Source organism: Cnephaeus nilssonii, assembly GCF_951640355.1.
Source record: "Cnephaeus nilssonii genome assembly, chromosome: 14".
Classification (NCBI taxonomy): domain Eukaryota; kingdom Metazoa; phylum Chordata; class Mammalia; order Chiroptera; family Vespertilionidae; genus Cnephaeus; species Cnephaeus nilssonii.
Window position 1 is genome coordinate 77,337,314 of NC_137085.1, and position 25,229 is coordinate 77,362,542.

A 25,229-nucleotide genomic window follows, 5' to 3' on the forward strand; every position below is an offset into this window, starting at 1 on the left:
AAATGGGTAACAGCTGTACTTGCCTCAAAGGATGGTTTTGAGAACCTCTGAAGTTCATGCTTATAAAACTAAGAACAAAGGCTGGCATGGAAAAGACAATAAATGGGCTGTTTGTTCAATTAAACCAATATTTCTAGAATTAAAAAATGGTTTTCTGTTAAAAGGTAAAAACAGTTACACTGTCTTCTAATTAATTTATCCAAATCCCAGATATTTAAGGACTATCTTATATTAAAGTCACTTGTTCAGTTTTCCATTTATGGAATATCTCCTCTTAACCTGGTAAGAGCAGATATTAACATTAGAACAGTTTAAAAACAACCAACCATGTTTTCTCTTCAGGCCTCCATATGTTTGCTTTCCACACTGTTGGTTTTTTAAAATTTCCTGAGACTTGGATAGTTTTTCTTAAAAGTAAAAATAACATCACTTATGCACTCATTGGAACATAAACATGATGCTGAATGTTTCTCAAAAAGTTTTCACAGAATCTTATGGGATTCTTTCCAAAATGTTCTGAGCGGTGCAAACAAGGACTGTTCGCTCCTACACTGTGAAAGTACGCTCCCGTGACGCGGGGAAGAAGTGGCAGATCTAGGAATTCCATGACCCAATGCTCTTCCTACTAAAACATGCAGTCATAGCTCAGCTGACTGCTATAAAACAAAGAAAATACATTTAAAAATAAACAAACGAGCAATTGTTTCCTGTTGGCTTTAGAACACAGTTAAATGCCACTCTCTCTCTCACCATGGAACCCTGCACTGCCTTTTTTCTAGTTTAAGACCAAAGAGCCAAGTAGGCATTATGTATGCAAAGCAGACCCTGGGCACCAGCAAAAAACCATAGGTAAATGAGATATGCACGTGTTCTAATCAAAATAAATGAACAAAAAAGTTCTCAACAAGGGAAACTATCAAAGTGCACTGGGACTCCACTGGCCTTAGAAGGAAAGAAGGCCCTCGCTGGTTTGGCTCAGTGGACAGAGCGTCAGCCTGCGGACTGAAGGGTCCCGGGTTCATTCCGGTCAAGGGCACATGCCTGGGTTGTGCTTGATCCCCAATGGGGGACGTGCAGGAGGCAGCCAATCAACGATTCTCTCTCATCATTGGTGTTTCTATCTCTCTCTTCCTCTCTGGAATCAATAAAGATATATTTTTTTAAAAAAGGGGTGGGGGGTTCACAAACTCCAAACAAGCAGCATCTGGCCTTGGCATGTACCATACCTCTTACTAAGCAGCCCTGAGTCTGGCACTAGCTGCAGCCAGCCTCACTGTGAAGCTTCATGAATTCCAGGTGCCTCCATGCTCAGCACAAGTGGCAACCATCTGTAGATCACTTTGTAGCTCCTATCATGTGGCCATGGAGAAGGCAGAGGCAGTGGCTGACCTTGGCCTGCACCAGAGTGCTTCCGAAGAGGCTCCAGAACCAACACACCTGGTGGCCAGCTACAGACCACACCAGAGCACCACCCAACCACCTCTACAAACGAGAGACGAAAGGATGGACTTGGCAGGCACAGAGCCCCACTGAAGTGAATGAATCCTGCGGCATAGGGTCAGCTCCTGCGCAACAAGTCCTCCACTGTAGTCACAGCCGTCCTCACAACCAATCAGCCTGAGGGCCAATCCCTCCGACTAATGTGCCAACAGCAATCAAGGCTCAACTACAACAGGAGGCACACACAACCCACACTGGGGACAGTCCTGGAGCACTCAGCTCAGGTTACTGTGGGGAGCACGGGACTTGGTTGGCATGTCTGTAAGGAGGGTTCTCCGAAAGGCCGGGGGCCTCTGGGGGGACCTTGCCGAAGGCGGCGGCCCCTACCCTGACTTTTCCAAACAAGTCCGAGCCCCGGGGCGTTTTGCTAGAATCTCTGTTTAGTCTTTTAGACCCGACCTTGTAGAAGCAGGTGCTTTCTCAAGGACACTTGCCCTGCTGGTTGTGTCTAGAGGGTAATTTTAGTTCAAGCTGTTATTCCAAGAAAAACCTGCGTAGGCAGGCGAACAGGGCTACGTGGCGGCAATAACCAAGTAGTGCCTTAGTCTCTCTTTCACAGAAACATATGTGAGAGTCATCATTCATCTGTCGCTCAGGATCTGTCGGTCAGCCCCAGCAGGGTACCAGGAAGGTGGAACCACCAGGCCCCATAGGACACCTACTACATAAGACCACTACCAAAACCAGGAGACGTAGACATAAACACAAGGAGGCAGCCAAATTAAGAAGAAACATACCCCAAATGAAAGAAAAAAATAGAATTCCAGAATTAAACAAAATGGAGACAGACAATCTATCAGATACAGAGTTCAAAACACTGGTTATAGCCCTAACCGGTTTGGCTCAGTGGATAGAGCGTCGGCCTGTGGACTGAAGGGTCCCAGGTTCGATTTCGATCAAGGGCATGTACCTTGGTTGCGGGCACATCCCCAGTAGGGGGTGTGCAGGAGGCAGCTGATCGATGTTTCTCTCTCATTGATGTTTCTAACTCTCTATCCCTCTCCCTTCCTCTCTGTAAAAATCAATAAAATATATTTTTTAAAAAATACACAAAACACTGTTTATAAAGATGCTCAATGATCTCAGTGAGAACTTTAACAAAAAGATTGGAACTACAAAAATGGAGATAGAAAACATAAAAAAAGAACCAGTCAGAAATGAAGACTACATTGGAGAATGTCAACAGATTAGATAAAATAGAGGATTGAATCAGTGATTTGGGATAGAAGCATACATAAAATATCTAATCAGAAGAGCAAAAAGAAAAAAGAATTTAAAAAAAAGAAAGAAAGAATAGTTTAAGGGGCCTCTGGGACAACATCAAGGGTACCAACGTTCACCTCACAGGGGTGCCAAAAGGAGAAGAAACAGCAACGGATTAAAAACCAATTTGGGAAAATAATGATGGAAAACTTCCCAAACTGGTGAAGGAAACAGACATACAAATCCAGTAAGTACAGAGTTCCAAACAAGATGAACCCAGAGAGGCCCACGCTAAGACGTCATAATTAAAATGCCAAAGAGAGAATCTTAAATGCAGCAAGGGAAAATCAGCTAGTTACCTACAAAGGAAGTTCCCATAAGACTGTCAGCTGATTTCTCAACAGAAACTTTGCAGGCCAGAAGGGTTGGCACAAAATATTCACAGTGATGAAAAGCAAGGATCTACAACCAAATTTACTTTACCCAGCAAGGCTATCATTCAGAATTGAAGGGCAGATAAAGAGCTTCCCAGACAACAACAAAATGCTAAAGGTGTTCATCACCACAAACCAGTATTACATGAAATGTTAAAGAGACAAGGATGATGGAGGAGGAGAAGGAGGTGGAGGAGAAAGATGGAAAAAAAGATAAATAATAAAATGACAATAACCTCATACCCATCAATAATTACTTTAAATGTAAATGGACTAAATGCTCCAATTAAAAGACAGAAGGTGTGCTCCAGCTGGTTTGGCTCAGTGGATAGAGCATTGGCCTGCAGAATGAAGGGTCTCGGGTTTGATTCCAGTCAAGGGCACATGCTGGGGTTGTGGGCTCGATCCCCAGTAGGGGATGTGAAGGAGGCAGCTGATCAATGATTCTTTCTCATCACTGATGTTTCCATCTCTCTCTCCCTCTCCCTTCCTCTCTGAAATCAATACACACACACACACATATATATATATATATATATATATATATATATATATATATATATATATATAGAGAGAGAGAGAGAGAGAGAGAGAGAGAGAGAGAGAGACATAAGGTGGCTGAATAGATAAAGGAATAAGACCCTTACAAATGCTGTCTATAAGAGACCCACTTCAGACTGAAAGAGACATACAGATAGAATGTAAAGGAATGGAAAAAGATATTTCATGCAAATGGAAATGTGAAAGAAAAGCTGGAGTATCAATATTTATATCACATGAAATAGACCTTAAAACTAAGGCTATAATAAGAGTCAAAGAACTCAGCAATTCCTCTTCTGGGTATTTATTCAAAGAAACCCAAAACACTAATTAAAAAAGACATATGCATCCCTATGTTTACTGCAGCATTGTTTACAATAGCCAAGATACACACACAAAAAATTCTAAGTGTCCATCAATAAAAATAAACAAATGGCTAAAGAAGATCATGTGTGAATGATATGTCATGCGTGAATCTTGCCATTTGCGACAACATGGATGGACTTAGAGATGTTATGCTAAGCGAAGTAAGTCAGGCAGAGAAAGGCATATACCATATAGTTTCACTTGCACGTGGAATCTATCTATAGATATCTATAATAATAATAAAAGCATAACATGCAAATCAACTGAATGACTGAACAGCAGAACAACCATCCGGATGACCTTCCAGACGACCACGCTATGACACGCACTAGCGCCAGGCCAGCCAAGGCGGGTGCGATGCGATTGCTCCCTCTGCAGGGCAATCACAGAGGCCCCACCCCCCTTATCCCACGATCACCCTGCAGAGGGAGGCCCAGGCCACTGGCCAGTGGGACAATCGATGGGGGGGAGGGGCCTCTGTGATTGCCCTGCAGAGGGAGGCCAAGGCCAGCCAAGTGATCACACCCCACGCTTCTCGCCCACAGAGGGAGTTGACCAGTGGTGGAGGAGCGGGGGGCAGTGCCGCATAGATGGCAAGCAGTGGCAGCAGCAGGGGCGGAGCCAGCTGCTGGCAGCCAGGGGAAGGAAAGCCCCAATAGGCCCTGATCGCCAAGCCAGGCCTAGGGACCCTACCCGAGGGGTCCTGGACTGCAAGAGGGCGCAGGCCGGGCTGAGGGACACTTCCTCATGCATGAATTTCATGCACTGGGCCTCTAATCTGTAATAATAAAAGCATAATATGCTAATTAGACCGGTGTAAACCGGCAGTCGGACATCCCCTGAGGGGTCCCAGATTGTGAGAGGGTGCAGGCCAGGTTGAGGGACCCCCTCCCTGTGCACGAATTGTGTGTACCGGGCCTCTAGTCTACACTAATAAAAGAGAAACATGCAAATTGACCGCACCTCTGCTATGCCCACAAGCCACACCCACCAGCCAATCAGGGGCGAGTATGCAAATTAACCCAACCAAGATGGCGGCAGCCACGGAGCTGGAGCCAGCAGGAGGCTTGGGTTGCCCCGGCGATGGAGAAAGCCAAGCTTCCCGCCAGCCCTGGCCAGCCCTGGCCAGCCCTGGCCTCCGCTCAAGGCTACAAAGTTTCAATTATAGAAGATAAATAAATCCTAGGTACTTGCTTCCAGCCGGCCCTGGCCTCCGATCAAGGAGGGGCTGGGAGCAGGGGGTGCCAGGGGCAACCCAGGCTACCAGCCGGCCCTGGCCTCTGCTCAAGGCTACAAAGTTTCAATTATTGAAGATAAATAAATCCCAGATACTTGCTTCCAGCTGGCCCTGGCCTCCGCTTAAGGAGGCGCTGAAAAAAAAAAAAAAAAAAAAGGAGGAGCTGGGAGCTTGGGTCGCTGGGGGGGTGACCAGGCCAGGATGGGTCGGCAGTTGTGGGTGATCAGGCTGGTGGAGGCAGGGCCATTGGGGGTAAGCAGACCAGCAGGGGGGCCAGTTGGGGGTGAGCAGGCCATCAGTGGGGGTCAGTTGGAGGTGATCAGGACAGCGGGGGGGAGGGAGTTGGGATGAGCAGGCTGGCAAGGGGGGCAGTTGGGGGTGATCAGGCTGGTGGAGGCAGGGCCATTGGGGGTAAGCAGACCAGCAGGGGGGCCAGTTGGGGGTGAGCAGGCCATCAGTGGGGGTCAGTTGGAGGTGATCAGGACAGCGGGGGGGGGGAGGGAGTTGGGATGAGCAGGCTGGCACGGGGGGCAGTTGGGGGTGATCAGGCTGGTGGAGGGGTATTTGGGGGGGAGCAGGCCGGTGGTGGGGGGCAGTTGGGGGCAAGCAGGCCAGCAGGCAGAGTGGTTAGGGGCAATCAGGCAGGCAAGCAGGCAGGCAGGTGAGCGGCTGGAGCCAGCAGTCCCGGATTGTGAGAGGGATGTCCGACTGCCGGTTTAGGCCCAATCCCTGTAAACCGGCAGTAAAACATCCTTCGAGGGGTCCCAGATTGAAGAGGGTGCAGGCCGGGCTGAGGGACACCCCACCCCTTCCCTGTGCATGAATTTCATGCACCGGGCCACTAGTGTTTACATATAAAAGCCTAATCAACCATTACGATTGGTCGACCAAACGACTGGTCACTATGATGTGCACTGACCACCAGGTGGAAGACGCTCAACACATGAGCTTCCCCCTGGTGGTCAGTGCGCTCCCAAGCCAACCTCCTGTGGCTGGACTCCTGTGGTCCCTCCCCCCAGCCAGCAGGTCAAGATTAGCCCCAATCAAGACTGGGTGAGACGGCCCCAATTGGCTCCGATCGCCGCCCAGGCCAAGGGACCCCACCCATGAACAAATTTGTGCACCGGGCCTCTAGTTTTCAAAATAAAAGAGCAAACAAAACAGAAACAAACTCATAGATACAGAGAATAAGTTGATGCTTGCCAGATGGCATAAGGGTTGAGGGGATGGTTAAAAAGGGAGAAAGGATTAAGAAGTACAAGTTGGCAGTTATAAATATAGTCAAGAGAATATAAAAGATTAGAGGCCCGTTGCACGAAATTCGTGCACTGGGGGAGGATGTCCCTCAGCCCAACCTGCACCCTCTCCAATCTGGGACCCCTCGGGGATGTCTGACTGCCTGTTTAGGCCCGATCCCTATGGATCAGACATCCCTTTCACAATCCGGGACTGCTGGCTCCCAACTGCTCGCCTGCCTGCCTGATTGCCCCTAACCACTTCTGCCTGCCAGCCTGATCACCCCCTAACCACTCCCCTGCCAGCCTGATCGACGCCTAACTGCTCCCCTGCCAGCCACATCATTTCCAACTGTTCTCCCCTGACAGCCCAGTCACCCCCAAATGCCCTCCCCTGCATATTCCCTCTTTATTATATAGGGTTTTTTCTTTAACATATTAGACAGCTCTAACTGGTTTGGCTCAGTGGATGCAGTGTCGGCCTGCAGACTCAAGGGTCCCGGGTTCGATTCAGGTCAAGGGCATGTACCTTGGTTGGGGGCACATACTGCAGGAGGCAGCTGCTCGATGTTTCTCTCTCATAGATGTTTCTAGCTCTCTATCCCTTTCCCTTCCTCTCTGTAAAAAATCAATAAAATGTATTTTAAAAAAAACATATTGGACAGTGTACCTGCCGTGGTCTTGACAAACCAGTAAAAATGTAAACCCAAACTAAAAGTGTCATAAAATAAACTCCTTAAACAGGAATTTCATGAGACTTGGAAAGGTGATATCATGTGGTTGTTTCTTCCTTTTTTCCCCTTCTCTTTCTTTTTCTTGATGTTTCATCTTTTGTCCTTTCTTTCTTTTCTCCTTATGTTCCTTTCCTGTCCTCTTTCTCTAAACTTTTCCTTTGGTAGAATCATCAGTACTTGAATCGCTCCCTGGGGCGCGGGCGCCTCCCAGCCAGACACCCTGGGCTGCCTCTGGGAGGGGATGGCGGCGTGGGGTTGCGGGCGCCTCCCAGCCTGACACCCCGGGCTGCCTCTGGGAGGGGATGGCGGTGTGGGGTCGCGGGCGCCTCCCATCCAGACACCCCGGGCTGCCTCTGGGAGGGGATGGTGGCGTGGGGGCGTAGACGCCTCCCATCCAGACACCCCGGGCTGCCTCTGGGAGGGGATGGTGGCGTGGGGGCGCAGACGCCTCCCATCCAGACACCCCGGGCTGCCTCTGGGAGGGGATGGCGGTGTGGGGTCGCGGGCACCTCCCATCCAGACACCCCGGGCTGCCTCTGGGAGGGGATGGCGGTGTGGGGTCGCAGGCGCCTCCCAGCCGGACATTTGGGGCTGCCTCTGGGAGGGGATGGCGGCATGGGGGCGCAGGCGCCTCCCAGCGGGACACCCGGGCTGCCCAGCTCTCAGCGGCAGCCCTCCCTGGGACTGGAGGACTCCGGCGGCACTGAGAGGACTGGGCGCCGCCATCTTGTGGCTATGGGCACCGCCATTTTGTTGCGGAGTGACGGTTAATTTGCATATTACTCTTCTATTAGATAGGATAGCATAGGGCAGTGGTCGGCAAACTGCGGCTCGCGAGCCACATGCGGCTCTTTGGCCCCTTGAATGTTCTAACGCCACTTCTTCAAAATAGACTCGCCCAGGCCAAAAACTGACTTCTGTGCATGGGCCATGAAGTTTCAATGACACTGTACATGCGCGCCCGCACGTGGTATTTTGTGGAAGAGCTACACTCAAGGGGCCAAAGAGCCAAATGTGGCTCGCGAGCCGTGGTTTGCCGACCACTGGCGTAGGGAATATAGTCATAATATTATACTGAACTAGTACCCCGGTGCACAGACTTGTGCACACTGAAAGGAAATTAATTAGAAGATGGCCGGCGGAGCAGAACTGGGCGAGACAGACCAGACACGCCCTGGAGCCAACCTCCCACAGTCCCTCCCTGGCTGGCCACACCTGGGGTGGTGTCATGGCTCAAAGGGTGTCTGTGGAGTGAGCAGGGTCCCTCCAGCAGGTGGGGTCCCTCAGCCTGGCCTGTGGGGATCGGGCAGAAACCGGCTCTCCAACATCCCCCGAGGGGTCCTGGAGTGCGAGAGGGCACTCTACCAAGTTGCTGTCGTACAGGGTGTGGAACACAAATGTAAGGGTGCAGTAACCAGATTCGGGGCTGACAGTGCTCCAGCAACATTACCCACGGCCAAAGGTGGAACTGCACAGCCCCGCGAGGAATAAGGCTTCCTCCTCTCTGGTTTCAGGGTGCATCACCCAAGAACCACTGCTGCCAAGTCACTGCAGCTCGGCAACTCCTGTGTTGAGCATCTGCCCCCTGGTGGTCAGTGCACATAATAGCTACCAGTCAGACGGACACAGCATATTAGCCTTTTATATATATATAGATGGCCTGTCGCTAGGGAGAGGAAGCCGGGCGTTGCTACATGATGTCATTACCCGGCACCCACAGCCACCATTTCCAGCTGGACTGGACCGTGGGCCAAATTTTGCGCCATGGGGTCTCGGCAGCATCAGCTGTGACTTGGTGGGCTGTCGCTCCAGGGTGGTTGTGGGGCCTGTGTCACTTGGGGTAAGCAGAGTGTTATTTTGTGGGCGCCAGGTCCGCAGTGCCGTTTCTTTGTAAATGGCTGAGCACGTCATGGCAGCTCCTACGTTGAACGTCTGCCCCCTGGTGGTCAGTGTGTGTCATAGCGACCGGTCAGACGGTCAGACACTTAGCATATTAGCCTTTTATATATATAGATATGCATGGAATCAGATAAGTACTAAACTTACGGGAGTGATCACTTTGTAAGTTATACAAATCTATGTTATATACCTGAAATTAATATAACTGTATGTCAATAATGGAAAATTTAAAAAAATTATTTAAGAAAAGAATTATTAAATGAGGGGAAAAAGACTAGGAGTCAGCATATTTGGTTTACAGTTTTAGGGCAGAAGTTAATGACCTGTGTGACTGTGAGGAAGTCACTTAACCTTTCTGAGCTTTCTATTTGTCTTATGAATAGTTAGAATCCTGGAGTATACGACTTTTAAAACCTTTCCAGCTGTAGGATTCTTGGACACTAACTCCTGTCACATGTTTCCAATATAAATAATTTAACTGCTAAACTTGCTAAGGAATGAAGAAAGGTGCTCCCTTAAATTAAAATATCGTAACTGTTAGAGAAACACACACACACACACACACACACACACACAGAAATGGAAATGAGGACAGAAGATGGAGGAGCCTTCATTGGCTTTATTTTCCCCCCACTCTGGCATTTTGTAAGCCAGAATGTTATTTCCAAGAATATACTCATCTGAACAATTATTTAGCATTTCAAAGCTTTCAGAAGAACAATATACATTTAATAAACACAACCTGAAAATGCCAGGGTGTCTTTAACAAATCTGTTAGGGAAGTTCATAGTGTTTGAAATGACACACTCATCCTAATATTTACTTAGCCTGTCTCAGGGTCACCCACACACAGGGAAATCAATGATTCTTCATCTTCATTCCAGAAAGAACAGAGCTACATGTCTATTGCCTCCCAATCTGTTCTTGCCTTTCTCCCTGGCATGTGGTGGCTCTCCAGCTAGAGCTATTTCCCTGCCCCCTTTGCAGGAAGGCATGACCCGGGTTATGGTCTCACCAATGCAATGTGGGCAGAGTGATGTGCTGGGTCACTTGCCTGCCTAAAATGGTACTGCTGCCCTGCACTCCTGCTCCCCATACTTGCCACCTGGCTGCAGCCATACAGACAAGGATGGTGCCCTCCACACTGGAGCAGAGACAGGGAAGATCCAGGTTCCTGCACAATTATGAAAGGCAGAGCCACCTACACAGGACCCTTCCCCTTACAATTGTCATGCACCACAGAAATGAACTATTTCCTAACACTGCTGCCGGGGGGGGGGGGGGGGGGGTAGAGGGTGGGAGCAGGGGGAGGCACATGAAACAGCAGCTTAGGCTTTGACCTAAGAACTACAACGCCTAAGGTAACTACGGCTCTTCTCCACACGTGACATTCAATTCTAACCAATGGTTCCAAACAACAATGTTCTAGAAAATGAGGTAAGAAATAGCACGCACCAGCTTAACACCACAACTAAGGATGCCTTTCCCAAGGAGCTTTGAAATAAAATGGAACCTTATTCCATCAGAAAGTAGTCTGAAAAATACAGAAACGTACCAAATGTGCCGTAAAATCCTCTAGGTCCACAAGTCCCCACACCATACTTCTTTAGAGATGCCAAAGCTGCTGCCTTTGTGGGAGGAAAGAAAGAGTTCAAAATTGGCATTTCCTAGTCTTTAACCTGGTAACTTCTCCCTCCCTCCCCCTTTTCCTTCCTTTCTTAGAACTATTACATCCTAACAATAGGATACAAAGAAAAGCAGACATAAAGATTTAAGGACAGTCCTAGCTGTTTTGGCTCAGTGGATAGAGCATCAGCCGGCAGACTGAAGGGTTCCAGGTTTGATTCCAGTCAAGGGTACATGCTAGGTTGCGGGCTCGATCCCCAGAGTGGGTGTGCAGGAGGCAGCCGATCAATGATTCTCTCTCATCATTGATGTTTCTATCTCTCTCTCCCTCTCAGAAATCAATAAAAAAAATATTTTTGAAAAGATTTAAGGATATAACTTAAAACACACATGTTCTATTAACTCAAATATCAAATCGCAGTTAATTTGATGAGTTTATACTTCTTGGCATTTGTGGATATAACTCTGGGCTCAAAAATATTTACTGGCTGACAATCCCAACAGGAACTGGAGCCATTTCCTAAACACATCTCCAACCACCACCAGGTCTGGCTCGGACAATACTAAGCCACAACAGACACGCCTGCCCCTCTCTGAAATCCAGGTCACAGCGCTTCCGGAAAAGAGTAATGGCAGACACTCAGAGAGCCCTTTCTGATGCTCTGCATTTATCTCTGATTTTATGTCGTTTCTCAAGTCAGTCATGCTATCTTTTCACTTCAGCACGGGTGCTACTTACCTTCACTCTAGGGTTACCCAACAATCCAAGAAAATTAAAGGAGGCAAAGTTTATACATTCTTTTCCATTCACCACGATGCTGTGGCTTGGAGGGCTGGGGAAGAGAGAGATGAGAACGGTTCACTCAGCCGACACCTTTACAGCACACACGCTCCCACACTACCGTGGCAGCAGACAGGACACAGTGTTGTTACTCTACACTACTTGTGCACCGGTCTTCCAGCTCCTGTACTGTTTATTTTTCAAAAGTAAAATTAGACAATGGTATATTAAAATCAGATACTTGGCCAGTAATTCTTAATAGGCTACCCTGTACACTTCAGTTAAGAAGCTAGAATTTCAAAATGGATAGATGGCAAATTTTTGTTTTGATTTTACAATTCACTTAAGAAAGAATAGCCAGCCCTGGCTGGTTGCTCAGTGGTTAGAGTGTTGGCCTATGGACCGAAGGGTCAAGGGTTCAATTCCCAGTCAAGGGAACGTACCTTGGCTGCAGGCTCCCCAGCCCCAGTAGAGGTGCGTGTGGGAGGCAACCAATGGATGTGTCTCTTTCACAACACTATTTCCCTCCCTCCCTCCCTCCCTCCCTCCCTCCCTCCCTCCCTCTCTCTCTGTCTCTGTCTCTCCGCCTCCTTCCTCCCTTCCACTCTCTTTAGAAATCAATGGAAAAAATATTCTCAGGTGAGGATTAAAAAAAAAAAAGAATAGTTAAATAAAGTACCTCAGACTCAACCACTGAGCCACAGAGGCTGGGATGGATTTCCTATATAATAAAGAGGTAATATGCAAATTGACCATCACACCCTCACTCAAGATGGCCACCAGAAGATGGCCGGCAGGGGAGGGCAGTTGGGGGGAACCAGGCCTGCAGGGGAGGGAGGACAGTTGGGGGGGACCAGGCCTTCAGGGGAGGGCAGGTAGGGGCAACCAGGCCTGCAGGGGAGGGAAGTTGGGGGTGACCAGGCCTGCAGGGGAGGGCAGTTGGGGTGACCAGGCCAGCAGGGGAGGGCAGTTAGGGGCAACCAGGCCTGCAGGGGAGGGAAGTTGGGGGGGACCAGCCCTGCAGGGGAGGGCAGTTGAGGGTGACCAGGCCTGCAGGGGAGGGCAGTTGGGGTGACCAGGCCGGCAGGGGAGGGCAGTTAGGGCGGCCGGGCCGGGAGGGAGGGGAAGGCAGTTGGGGGCGACTGGGCCGGCAGGGGAGGGCAGTTGGGGGCAACCGGGCCGGCAGGGGAGGGCAGTTGGGGGCGACCGGGCCGGCAGGGGAGGGCAGTTAGGTGTCGATCAGGCTGGCAGGGGAGTGGTTAGGGGGTGATCAGGCTGGCAGGCAGAAGCAGTTAGGGGCAATCAGGCAGGTAGGCAGGCAGGCGAGCGGTTGGGAGCCAGCAGTCCCAGATTGTGAGAGGGATGTCCGACTTCCCTCGAGGGGTCCCAGATTAGAGAGGGTGCAGGCTGGGCTGAGGGACCCTCCCCACCCCACCCCCAGTGCACGAATTTCATGCACCAGGCCTCTAGAGTGTGTGTGTGTGTGTGTGTGTGTGTGTGTGTGTGTATATATTAAAGCAGCAGTCACCAACTGGTGTCCGTGAGGTCCAAAAGGTTGACCCGCCCGGGTTTGATTCCAGTCAGGGGAAGGACCTTGGTCGCAAGTTCCCCAGCCCTAGTCAGGGTGTGTGCAGGAGGCAACCAATCGATGTGTCCCTCTCACATCGATGTTTCTCTCCATCTCTCCCCCTCCCTTCCACTCTCTCTAAAAGTCAGTGGAAAAATATCCTCGGGTGAGGATTAACAAAAAACAAAATAAAATGTCAGAATAGTCTGGAGCACAAAATTAAAAACATACATTCATAAGACATTAAGAATGTGTTTTAAACCAACAATATAAATATAAAATGTATCATTTTAATACCATAGAAATGTGTCAACACAAAATGCTGACAGAAAGCGTGATAAAGTATTACAGTGGGGTCTCAGTGAAGAGGAGAGTGGAGGCAGACACCAGGGACAAAGGAAGTAGAGAGCGAAGCAAACAAGACCACTGCCTCGGTGGGTGCTGACAAGAGTGGAGCTGAGCAAAGGGGTAGCGCCTGTGTCGCCAAGAAACGCGAGCCGTGGAGAAAACAAACCAGAAGTAAACCTCTGGAGAATGAGTGAGGAAGGAGACACATGATGCTCGCAGTGGAGACATGAGCCCCACAGATGTGTCATTCTCTATCCTACATAATAAAACCCTAATATGCAAATCGATCGAACGGTGGAACAACCGGTTGCTATGATGAGCACTGGCCACCAGGGGGCAGACGCTCAATGTAGAAGCTGCCCTCTGGTGCTCAGTGCACTCCCACAGGGGGAGCACCATTCAGCCAGAAGCTGGGCTCACGGCTGGTGAGCACAGCAGCAGAGCCTCTCCCACCTCTGCAGCAGCGCTAAAGACCCCTCGGGGAATGTCTGACTGCCAGCACACGGACATCCCCCGAGGGTCCGGGACTGCAAGAGGGCACAGGCCAGGCTGAGGGAACTCCCCCCCCCGCCCTTCCCCTGCACGAATGTCGTGCACCGGGCCTCGTGCACCAGGCCTCTAGTGTATCCTCTCTAATAAAATGGTAATATGCAAATTAACCATCACTCCGCTACATAAGCCACGCCCACCAGCCAAGCCACGCCCACCAGCCAATCAGGGCGAGTATGCAAATTAACCCCAATCCAAGATGGCTACAGCCACAGAGAGCAAGGTTTCCCAGGTAACAGAGCAAGCCAAGCTTTCCATAGCCGTTGCAGGCCTAAGCCTCCACTCAAGCTACAAAGTTTCAATTATAGAAGGTAAACAAATTCAAACAAATGGCGGCAGAATGGAGCTTGAGAGAGCAGGCCAGGGTTGCCGGCGGCAACAGGGGAAGCAAAGCTTTCCGCACACCCTGGCCAGGCTCACCCACTTAAGGCTACAAAGTTTCAATTGTAGAAGGTGAATTAACTGCCACAGAAATGGCTGCCGCCCCAGAAATGGCTGCCGCTCCAGGCTACAAAGTTTCAATTGTAGAAGGAAAATAAATTCCAGATACCAGGGCCTCCCCTTGGGTTGCCAGGGGGCATGGCCGGCCTGCAAACCACCACAGGCCCCTCGCTCAGGCCGCCCCACACCCCAAGGGAACCCCCACCCTTATCTGTGACACCCTTCAGGGCAAACCAGCTGGCCCCCACCTGTGTACCAGGCCTCTATCCTATCTAATAAAAAAGTAATATACAGATTGATCATCACTGCAACACACAATATAGCTGCCCCCATGTGGTCAAAGATCCTGCCCCCATGTGGACACAAGATGGCCACTACAAGATGGCCAGCAGGAGAGGGCAGTTGGGAGGCACCCGGCCTACAAGGGAGGGCAGTTGAGGGGGACCACGCTTGCAAGGGAGGGCAGTTGAAGGTGATCAACCCTGCAGGAGAGGGCAGTTAGGGGTGACCAGGCTGGCAGAGGAGGGAAGTTGGGGGCAAACAGGCTGGCAGGGGAGCAGTTAAGCATCAACCAGGCTGGCAGCGGAGTGGTTAGGGGATGATCAGGCTGGCAGGCAGAAGCGGTTAGGGGCAATCAGGAAGGCAGGCAGGCAAGCAGTTGGGAGCCAGCAGTCCTGGATTGAGAGAGGGATGTCCGACTGCCTGTCCGGGATCGGGCCTAAACGGGTAGTCGGACATCCCTCCAGGAGTCCCAGATTGGAGAGGGTACAGGCTGGGCTGAGGGACAACCCCCCGCCGTGCACGAATTTCGTGCACCGGGCTTCTAGTGTATAATAAAGTGTTATGAATACATTTTTTATATATATGCCCAGAAGAAACCTACAAACTACTCATGCCAAAACATTTGAAAACTCAAGAAATGGACAATGACTAAATGATGGTAAGCAAAACTTAAGAAGGAAACCTGAATAGCTTTACAAACCCATTGAAGACAATTAAATCGATTAAAAATCTGGGCTCAACAGAAGTACATACATATGAAATTCATACTGTTGCTAGGAAAATGATATGACTAACATATATCTTTGATACCAAAACTGGACCAGCACAGTAAGGGAAAAGAAGGTAAGAGACTAAACTCATTTGTCAACATAGACATTAAAAATCCCAAATATTAGCAAAACAAATCCTGCAGTTTATAAAAACCACAGTCATCCTTAAATAGGGTTTATTCTAGGAATGTAGGATTACTTCCTAATAGAAAAACCTATCCACTCACAAAAATGCCTACAAAAGTCTAAAATATTTGACCTTACCAAGAGCAGCAAAGGCGATGACAGTAACAAAATGTGGGAAACGAGAGAGCAGATGGGTAAGTTGTATTTGGTAGAACAAAGAGACCCGACAGGAAGCGGAGGGTGGGAAAGCTAAGCATGAGTGCACTGGCAGGGAAAAGGCTGCAGCAGACCTGAAAATGCTCCCAGGCTGGGGCAGAGCTTCACGGGAGAGGGGGGAACAGGTGGGGGACTCAGGAGCCCAGCTTGGAGCCCTTCATAAGGAGTCATTTCCTTAGGTCCCCTTCTGGTCCTGCAGGAAGGCGGGAGATTTACTCTGGAAATGCTGAATATTAACTAAAATTCCTAAGGACCAGTGAGGGGTCAGTGCCACTCTGAAAACAGAATCAGTATAAATTTACCAAAATAAAAATGGGACACTGAGCCCTCCTCATCCTCCAACTCAGCTCCCAGAGGGGTGGAAATCAGGCTTATAAAGGGCACCCCTAAGACCACCCCACCTCCATCCCAACACACGGGAGTACTCCTTTGCGGTGAAATTCAAAGAGAGGAAAAGGAGAAAATACTGAATCTGGGATCCCCTCAAATAAATGAACAGGTCCTTGTCTTATTATCCTAAATTGAAATTGATGCCCACTATCAGTCAGGAAGCCCAGCCCATTGACACAGGGCTTCGAATTAGCATTTCAGTGTCTCAGTCTTAAAAATGGATTTTCATCAGAGTGGAAGACGATTCAAGGGAAAGAATAGTCTTTTCAACAAATGGTGCTGGGACAACTGGGTATACACATGGAAAAGAATGGAGATGGCCAAAACCAGTTTGGCTCAGTGGATAGAGCGTCGGTCTGCGGACTGAAGGGTCCCAGGTTCGATTCCGGTCGGGAGCATGTACCTTGGTTGCGGGCACATCCCCGGTAGGGGGTGTGCAGGAGGCAGCTGGTCGATGTTTCTCTCTCATCGATGTTTCTAACTCTCTATCCCTCTCTCTTCCTCTCTGTAAAAAATCAATAAAATATATTTAAAAAAAAAGAATGGAGATGAATCCCTCCCTCACAGCATTATAAAAATTAACTCAAAATAAATCACTGACCTAATTTAAGAGCAAAAACTATAAACTCTTAAAAAACGCAAAGGAATAAATCTTCATAATGTTGGACGGGGCAAAGATTTTTAGATATAATATAACACAAAAGCACAAGCAGCAAGAGTATAAAGAGATAAACTGGACTTCATTAAAATCAAAAACATTTGTTGGGCCGGTGTGGCCCAGTGGTTGACCGTCGACTTATGAATCAGGAGGTCACGATTCGATTCCTGGTCAGGGCACATTCCTGGGTTGCAGGCTTGATTCCCAGTAGGGGCATGCAGGAGGCAGCCAATCAATGATTCTCTTTTATCACTGATGTTTCTATCTCTCTCTCCCTCTCCCTTCCTCTCTGAAATCAATAAAAATATATCTTTAAAAAATTAAAAACATTTGTGCTTCAAAGTACACTAGAAGAGAATAGATGCAAAAACCTAGAGAATGGGAGAAAATATTCACAAGTCATATATCTGATAAGGGCCTAGTATCCCAAATATATAAAGAACTCTTACAACTCAATGATAAAAAGACCAATAACTGAGTAGACTATTCCCCAAAGAAGATATATGAAAATGGCCAATAACCACATGAAAAGACACTCAATAACATTAGCCATTTGGTATACTACTTCCCATCTTCTAGGAAGGCTGTAATTAAAAAGACAGAAAATAAGGGTTGGCCAGGATGTGAAGAAAGCAGAGTTCTCATATACTACCAGTGGGATGTAAAATGATTCAGCCAGTTTGGAAAACAGTTTGGTGGTTTCTCAAAATGAGTTCCTATATGATTAACAATTCCACTCTTAGGTGTATACCCAAGAGAAATGAAAAATGTGTACACAAATATTTGAACATAAATATGTATATTCAAATGTATTTTCTTTTTTCATGTACTCCCAAGTGGAAACAACCCAAATGTCCACCAATTGAAGAATGTGTAAACACCATGTGATCTATCCAGAGTGGGATGTTCTTTATCCATAAAAATGAATGAAATACTGACACATGCTACAACATGGATGAGCCTTGAAAATATTAGGCTCCAGGAAAGAAGGCAGACACAAAAGGCCACATACTGAACGGTTCCTCTGATATGAAATGCCCAGAATAGGCAAATCCATAGAGAAAGTAAATTAGTAGTTGCCAGGGGCTGAGGAGTAGAGGGAATGGGGAATAACCGCTAATGGGTGTGGAATTTCTTTTTGGGGGGATGAAAATTCTGAAGTTGGATGGTGGCAATAGTTGCACAACTCTGTGAATATACTAAAACCCATTTAATGGTGTACCTTAAAAGGGTGAATTTAACGGTATGTGGATATTGCAATACAACTGTTATTAAAATTTAAAAAAATTATCCAAGTTAAGTAAATTCACTTACTCTTGTGTCAACTCAGTATTGAATGTAAAGAGGTATTGCATAAGTTGAAAACTCTAAACTTATCAATAACAAAATATCATGTTTTTTTGTGCATGGTTTTTGCAGACTATTTATATTATGCTATTAATTACAATGAAACATTCTGCATATTGAAAAAAAAAAAGATGCTAAGGATCACCAGATATTGAGAAAGTACCTAAGCGTGCAATAAAAACACATAAAATAATCAATCTAATGTAAGAGTAAAATACTCACCAACTTCAAGATAGTGGTGATATTGTGTGGGAGGCAAGAGTAAGTGATATATGGAAAAGTTTCTTTAGCTATATTTGTAATGGTTTCTTTCTTTTTTAAAATATATTTCAAGATAGCAAAATGCCTATTAATTCTGGATGATTAATACATATGTGTCTATATTTTTAAAATAATTTAGAAAAGCACATACAAAAAGCAAAGATACCCAAAAGAAGAACTAATAAAAAAAACAGATCAGACTCTGGAAGCAAGAAGAGAGGTAGGATAAGTGAGCTGAAGTTTCATAATTCAGACTGTGAGTCCACAGGTGTTGTCCACCGTTAATCAAGTAGCAGTGTCAGCATACTAAACAGCGTATTATGGAGGAAACCTGCGACAGACCTGAAATCTGAAACAAGCCCAGTGGGAAGAAGGGAGTGCTGCTGTTCATTTTAAGTGTGTCTGACCACTTTACACATTATCAAGTGCGTGTATTACTTTGAAAAAAATATACTTTTTTTTAGAAAAAGGGACAAACTGTAATGCCCAAATTGGAAACTACAAAAAATGCCCATACCATTCCTAAAAGTAAGTTTTATACTGGGAACTAAAGCAGGTAGTTTCTGATCTGCAGACGTTTCTAAATGTTTTATTTCAGGTAAAAAGGAATAGCATTAAACTACTGTATACTTTGCTGAGCTTACCCACAGAAACAGTAGCAAAGTGATTTACCCTGAAACAATGTTGTAGTTGAGGGCAGGATGGTCTTTTGAGATAGGAGGAACAAGAGGTTCTGGTTGCCACTCTTCAATCAATTCTTCTTTTTCCTACAAGCGAAAAGGTATTAAGACAGCACAATGCTAGCTACCGGACAGTGACTCCAGCAGAATCTACACTGTGTGTTGTAATGGACCATCACAATGAACACACTGCCAGAACCAGAGGTCTCGTTGTAGTTAGGAAAGAAACAATCACTTTTGAGTTTTGGGCACTTAACCTCCTCACATCATAGGCGAAATACTTTTTTTCCAAGTAGTTTTATGAATGGCTGAAAATTTTAAGAAAACTTTTATTTCTATAGCCAAAATTTTTCACCATGCAAAGTACAACTTATACTGATTGTGAAACAAAAAGGAAGTATACAATACAAAGGTGAGAAGCATGATTTCTGCTAGGTCAGTTCAGCCTCTATCCCAAGACAAGACAGAAAGCCACACCAGAAGTGCTGATGGAGGTGGCCATCATGGGAAGGGATCAACCAGATCACCAAGCACTGTTCCTACAAGCCATCTGCAGGGATTCAGGTGTAGCTAAAATACAGAAAAAAACTGTTGTAATTATTGTAATGGGATTTTGTTTGGAATTTCTCACAAAAAGCTACTTTATTCCTTGTATCTGTTACTTTATGCATTATAAGTATTTTGACTATTTTGTGTTTCTTATCCTTTTTTGAATCAGAAAAAAGGTAATTTTGAAAATGTGTCTGGATGTACAGGATGAGATGAGGCCCCTAAATTAACATGGTGGCCACGGCAATTCGTGCCTCGCCAATAGACCCTCTCCCAGTAGCTCTAGTCTCAAACTTCCAATAAATGCTTCTGTGCGTTTTTCTCCTGCTAGGCAACTCCAGAGCAAGACCAAAAGCATATTCATCTGATTTTCAGGCACTCACAAATACTGGCTGAATAAATCAACCAATAAACGTCTCATCTGTTTCTGCCAATGACCTCCTGGAAGAGAACAGCAGTCCAGTGCAGTACATGCAACGCACACTGTCCCCTTGTTGCGTGCAGAGATGTGAGAATGCACTCACCATGCCCTGCCATTCAGAGCCTCTGTAGGTCTAGCCAACTGAGAAGGACACTTCTTGTGGATGATTAAGTGGCCCTGCTTCTCACCTTTGTATTGTATACTTTCTTTTTGTTTCACAATCAGTGTAAGTGTTTCACAGCACTCAGTTTCTTCCTCCCACTGCTGGGAGGGTCCAAATGTCAGTGATGACTAAATTTTGTTCTAGCTAAGTCTGCTTTCAGAGGATTTTTCTAAAACTACTAGAGGCCCGATGCACGAAATGTGTGCAAGAGTAGGCCTTCCTTTCCCCAGCTGCCGGCACCGGCTTCCCTCTGGCACCCAGGACCCGGGCTTCCCTCTGGCCACTGGCAAGCACCCAGGACCTGGGCTTCCCTCGCAGCCCCGGCTTTGTCAGGAAGGTCATCCGGAAGGACATCTGGTCTAATTAGCATATTATGCTTTTATTATTATAGTTTACCTATCGCTCTTTTTAAAAAAATGTATATATGTGTGGGTTGATATGTTTAAACTAAAACTAAGAATATTTGGATTAAACAAACCCTTTAAAAAGTTGGGCTAGAAATCTTTTTCACGGCCACTTCATCATCCACAAGAAGTTCCTAAATACCAAAGGGAAAAGCATGGAAAGGACTTCTGGCCTGCAGGGCCCAGTCTTACTGCAATGCTATAGAGTGTTCGTTCTGTGGCATGATAATCCCACAAAGTATTCATTAAAAGGGGCGGGGGAAAGGGAGAGATCTGTGGTCAAGTTTAGGGTATTCCTCCAAATAGGGGTTCAAATATGCACTGGCATATTAAGGGTTACAACCATGCAATGAGACATCTCTTTATTCTGCTTTACCCAGGCTGCCAGAACATTCTGCCCTAAAAACATATGCTGCATGTTCCCCAGGGGACAGTTTCATATGAATGATCAGGACAGCAGCAGCTGGGCAGGAAAACCAGGGCACAATTGCACATCGCTGTGGCAATTCCACTCCACTGCATTTCCTCCTGGGAGGCTCCAGGAAGTAGAGAGAGGCCCAGTGCTTCATCTTTGCACTGCACTCAATGCTTCCTGTGAACCAAACTTTCAGAGACTTTTGTGGGAAAACACCTCTCCCCATCCCTGCCTCCCAAGCACCTGGCACAACAATCCAAGAGACAAAAACTATGCTGCAATCAAAACTGTTCTTCCTCCCTCACACTGAGGCAGAGTCACTAAGTGCTCCTACCCCATCCCTCATACCAATGCAGTTCCTCCAGTGTAGGCACTTCTGCTTTCTAAGGCTCACCTGGCGTGGGCTTGAGCTGAGTCCCTTACCACACAGAACACATCAAAATTGAATTTGGGGTGGGGAGGTGGAGAGTGAGGGGTGAGGCGGATTCTTTCCAACTCAATTTTCTTTATGAAGACCACAGGGAAAACTTTCACAGACTTCAGAAACGGGGGGCCTTTCTCGACAACTCATGTAACCCTGCCTTCGGAAATGGCAAAACCCAGCAGCTACCTGCGCTTCCCTTTCCTCCCCTTCTCTTAAGGCCGCTGCTTGTCCCTGGTGAGAAAAGAGGTCTGTAGCATGCTGCTCCTCTGGGGAGGCACTTGGCTCTCCCAGTTTGCCTGTCCCGTATTCCATCCCCCTTGATTTTCTCACAGTGCAGAAAACACTTCACCACAAATCCATTCGGGAAAGATGTAGCAACTATCATCATACACCAGATAATAAAACAGAGATTTAATTTCTTACCTTGACTGTAAGATCAGATCGTTCTTGCAATTTGTAAGTTTTAGAGAAAAGAAGTCTGATTATCCAGAGTATTAGAATTCCTTCTAAAATAAGATGGTAAGCAGGAGCCTAAGAGTGAATAAAAAACAGAAGTGAAATGAACACTTGTAAAACCTGTATATAAAATGTAATGCACCTACAAATACTGCCTCCTATGACCTTTAACCTGTTACTTTTTAAAATTTACTTTCAAAGCTCCTTTCATTTCTACTCATTGCTTTTCCCATTTCTAATAGGCAATTTCCTCTACACATAAAAAAATTTCTAGTGCCGAAACCGGTTTGGCTCAGTGGATAGAGCGTCGGCCTGCGGACTGAAGGGTCCCAGGTTCGATTCTGGTCAAGGGCATGTACCTTGGTTGTGGGCACATCCCCAGTAGGGGGTGTGCAAGAGGCAGCTGATCAATGTTTCTCTCTCGTGGATGTTTCTGACTCTCTATCTCTCTCCCTTCCTCTCTGTAAAAAATCAATAAAATATATTTTAAAAAATCTCTAGTATTGTAGCTTTAAAATATCGTTAGAAAAAAACTCTTTAAAATAAATCTGACACAGAATCCCAACATATCAAACAACATCAATTATGAGATCCTAGAGGTAATTTAAATTTTTACCTGGGAAATAACTGTAACAAACATATCACAGCTTCACAAGCCTTCTTTAACCCCTTCTACCATGTGTGAGGTAACAAAATTATTTGGAAATCAGTTTCCACAGTGCTGCACATCTTACTACATTTTTTTTTATTCTTCTGATATCCCCTTTAAATTCTTCTTCTAACATGGCAGAATAAAAAAGACTTTATAAATGCTTGAAGGGATAGCAGGTCTTTTTTCTATTGTAGTTCCCCCAAAATTGTAGCATTTTCCAAATCAACAGGCATAAAGATATCTTAATGAAATTATCCATGTCAGCCTTCCTTCAGGAAAAAGCTCAAACAGCAGTGACTTCTAACTGCTGTCCAACTGGACACACACAGTGCACGTGGGAGAGTCCACGTGTCAACTAAACCCCAGGCAGTCAGGGTGCTCCACTCCCACAGTTTGCCAGTGGACATTTAAAAGAGGTATTTAGAAATGTAAACACAAATTATTTTCCAACATTAGAAAGAAGTGATGATGAATCATCACAGTTTAAAAAAATCCAGAATGTGGAGATCGGAAAACTGCTGAAAAATTTGTTTGTAAATTTTCAGGTCAATGTACAAATAACTTTCAAATTATAGATTCTAGTACACATACACACACTATTATTTCTTTTTTGGGTGCACTACACAAGACTCCTCAAATTCTACATATCAAGTATACAGAAATTGGGGGAAAGAACAAAAATCTCTCTTTAAGATGATTTTTTAAAATATGGGAATCCCCCTTGAATATAATTCTCTTAAGAATAAGGACTCTAGTCTAAATATCCGTTTGGTTTCCTCAGTAATTGGATTCTAGTAGGCAAACATCTGCCCAAGTCACTAAACATCCCACTCCACAAAGAAAGAATACTAAGAAAAACTGAGATACTAATTGTCTAGTGAATTAATAAAATCCACAAGTGCAGCTTCCTTTCCTGGAAATGTTACATTCAGGGAGACTTCTCCCAAGTGTCACTCTTGGTCAGTTATGCAATTTTCAAGAAGAGAGCAAAAATAGAAAACAAAAAATTATTCATTTATACAAAAATAAACATTAAATTTTAGTAGCTCTTATTTTACTGTAATGAATCTAATGTTGGACATCAATTATGCCACATCTGCTGTCAACTGCTTTTCATCAAGGCCTGATAAGCCTTGCGATGGTAGACACCATCATCACCCATGCCACTAAGCAGTAAGGTTAAGCTCCAAAAAATTGTCAAAGGAAAACTGAGATTCACTTTAAATGACTCTGAGCTCTACATGTTCGCCTGTTTGTTCAAGGCACTAGTCCAGCGTCTTGATCTGTGCTGTCCAAAACCAGGGCCACTAAGTCACCAGGTAATGATACATCTAAATTAACTTAACAAATTTAGTTCCTCAGTCGCACTAGACACAGTTCAAGTGTCTAAAGGCCACATACGGTTAGAAACAGCTCTATTGGGCACTGCGGTGAAGCTTGGTTAAATATGTGTCAAATGAACATTCTCTAAGACTGACATTTTGATCTCACGTTATCTAACATATTTGAGATAGCTAGCCTTGTCTATTTACAAGAGAGAAAATGAGACGTATAAGAAAGAACGACAAACTACGTGCATTGCATATTCCTAAATCCTAAATCATTCGGCTTCTTTTCTCACCTCACGCCCCGATAAAAACAAACTTCAACTTATCACAACTCCCCCCGCTTTTTCCTGCCCCGCAGTCCCCAAGACCTGCCTTCCCGGGGACCTCCCAGACGGCGCCCTTCCGCGTACCGGGGCCAACGCGGGCCTCGAGGACACCTCCCCGGACCCCGCCCACGCCTTCCGGTCCTGCCCGACAGGACCGAGCGGGCTCCGCGCCCCCGGAGCGCAAACCTAGGCCCTCGGTCCCGCGCCGGCCGGTGCCTCGCCTCTCGGCGCCGCTGGACCGTGAGCGCCCACGAGCCCTTCCAGCCAGAACGCCACGGCCCGGCGAGGCCGAGTCCGTCCCGCCCAGGCCTCTGACCACAAGCCCACCCGCGTCGCCACTTCCCGGGCCGGGTGTGTGGCGGGCACGCGGGCAGCCGCGCTCACCTCGTAGAGCGCCTGCACCATCTCCACCAGGACCCACTGCTCCGCGGCGGTCGCCATCCTCAGCCGCTCGGGCTTCCTTCCGGAGGCGGGTCTCAGGGCCGTCAAACTGCGCGGCGCCGGCCAGTGACGTCACGTCTGGGGCGGGGCGGCCGAGGCTGGGTACCGCCCCTCGCGCCTGCGCACTGGGCGGCCGGGGCTGAGGAAGGAGAGGCCTGGGCTCCGACGGGCGGGAGAGCCAGGGTCTGGCGGCCGCGGGGCGGGGGGACCGCACGCTGCTTCTCGGGACCGGGCTCCGACGCGCCGCTTGGTGCCAGGCCCCTGGCTGGGCTGTCCGGGCGGAGGGATTAAGTACACGGCCCTCGCCCTCGGCAGGCATTTGAGCGCTAGGAGTGTTACTAATGTGATTGAAAACCATGATCTTTACTTTCAAATTCCATAAGTAACCCCAGAAAGTATTATCATTCAAAACACAGAAATATGAATTAAAATAGCTAGCTCTTCCACGGTGCTCACTGGG

The 25,229-nt window shown here is 47.0% G+C and overlaps 1 protein-coding gene across 2 annotated transcripts in view; it reads right to left on the reverse strand.

Annotated features, from left to right (window-relative positions):
* SPTLC1 (serine palmitoyltransferase long chain base subunit 1) overlaps positions 1-24,830 on the reverse strand; it is an 84,902-nt gene extending 60,072 nt beyond the window's left edge. Inside the window, exons 1-5 of one of the 2 annotated variants that reach the window (XM_079789754.1) lie at positions 24,713-24,830; positions 21,990-22,097; positions 19,183-19,277; positions 11,514-11,607; positions 10,704-10,776 (exon numbers count right to left, since the gene is read on the reverse strand). In XM_079789754.1, coding sequence (XP_079645880.1) covers positions 10,704-10,776; positions 11,514-11,607; positions 19,183-19,277; positions 21,990-22,097; positions 24,713-24,769 — 427 coding nt within the window. In that variant the 5' untranslated portion in view covers positions 24,770-24,830. Of the gene's footprint in view, positions 1-4,736; positions 4,878-10,703; positions 10,777-11,513; positions 11,608-19,182; positions 19,278-21,989; positions 22,098-24,712 lie in introns of those variants that run through there. The other variant, XM_079789755.1, reaches the window with a different exon arrangement.
* Between the last annotated feature and the right edge of the window lie 399 nt (positions 24,831-25,229).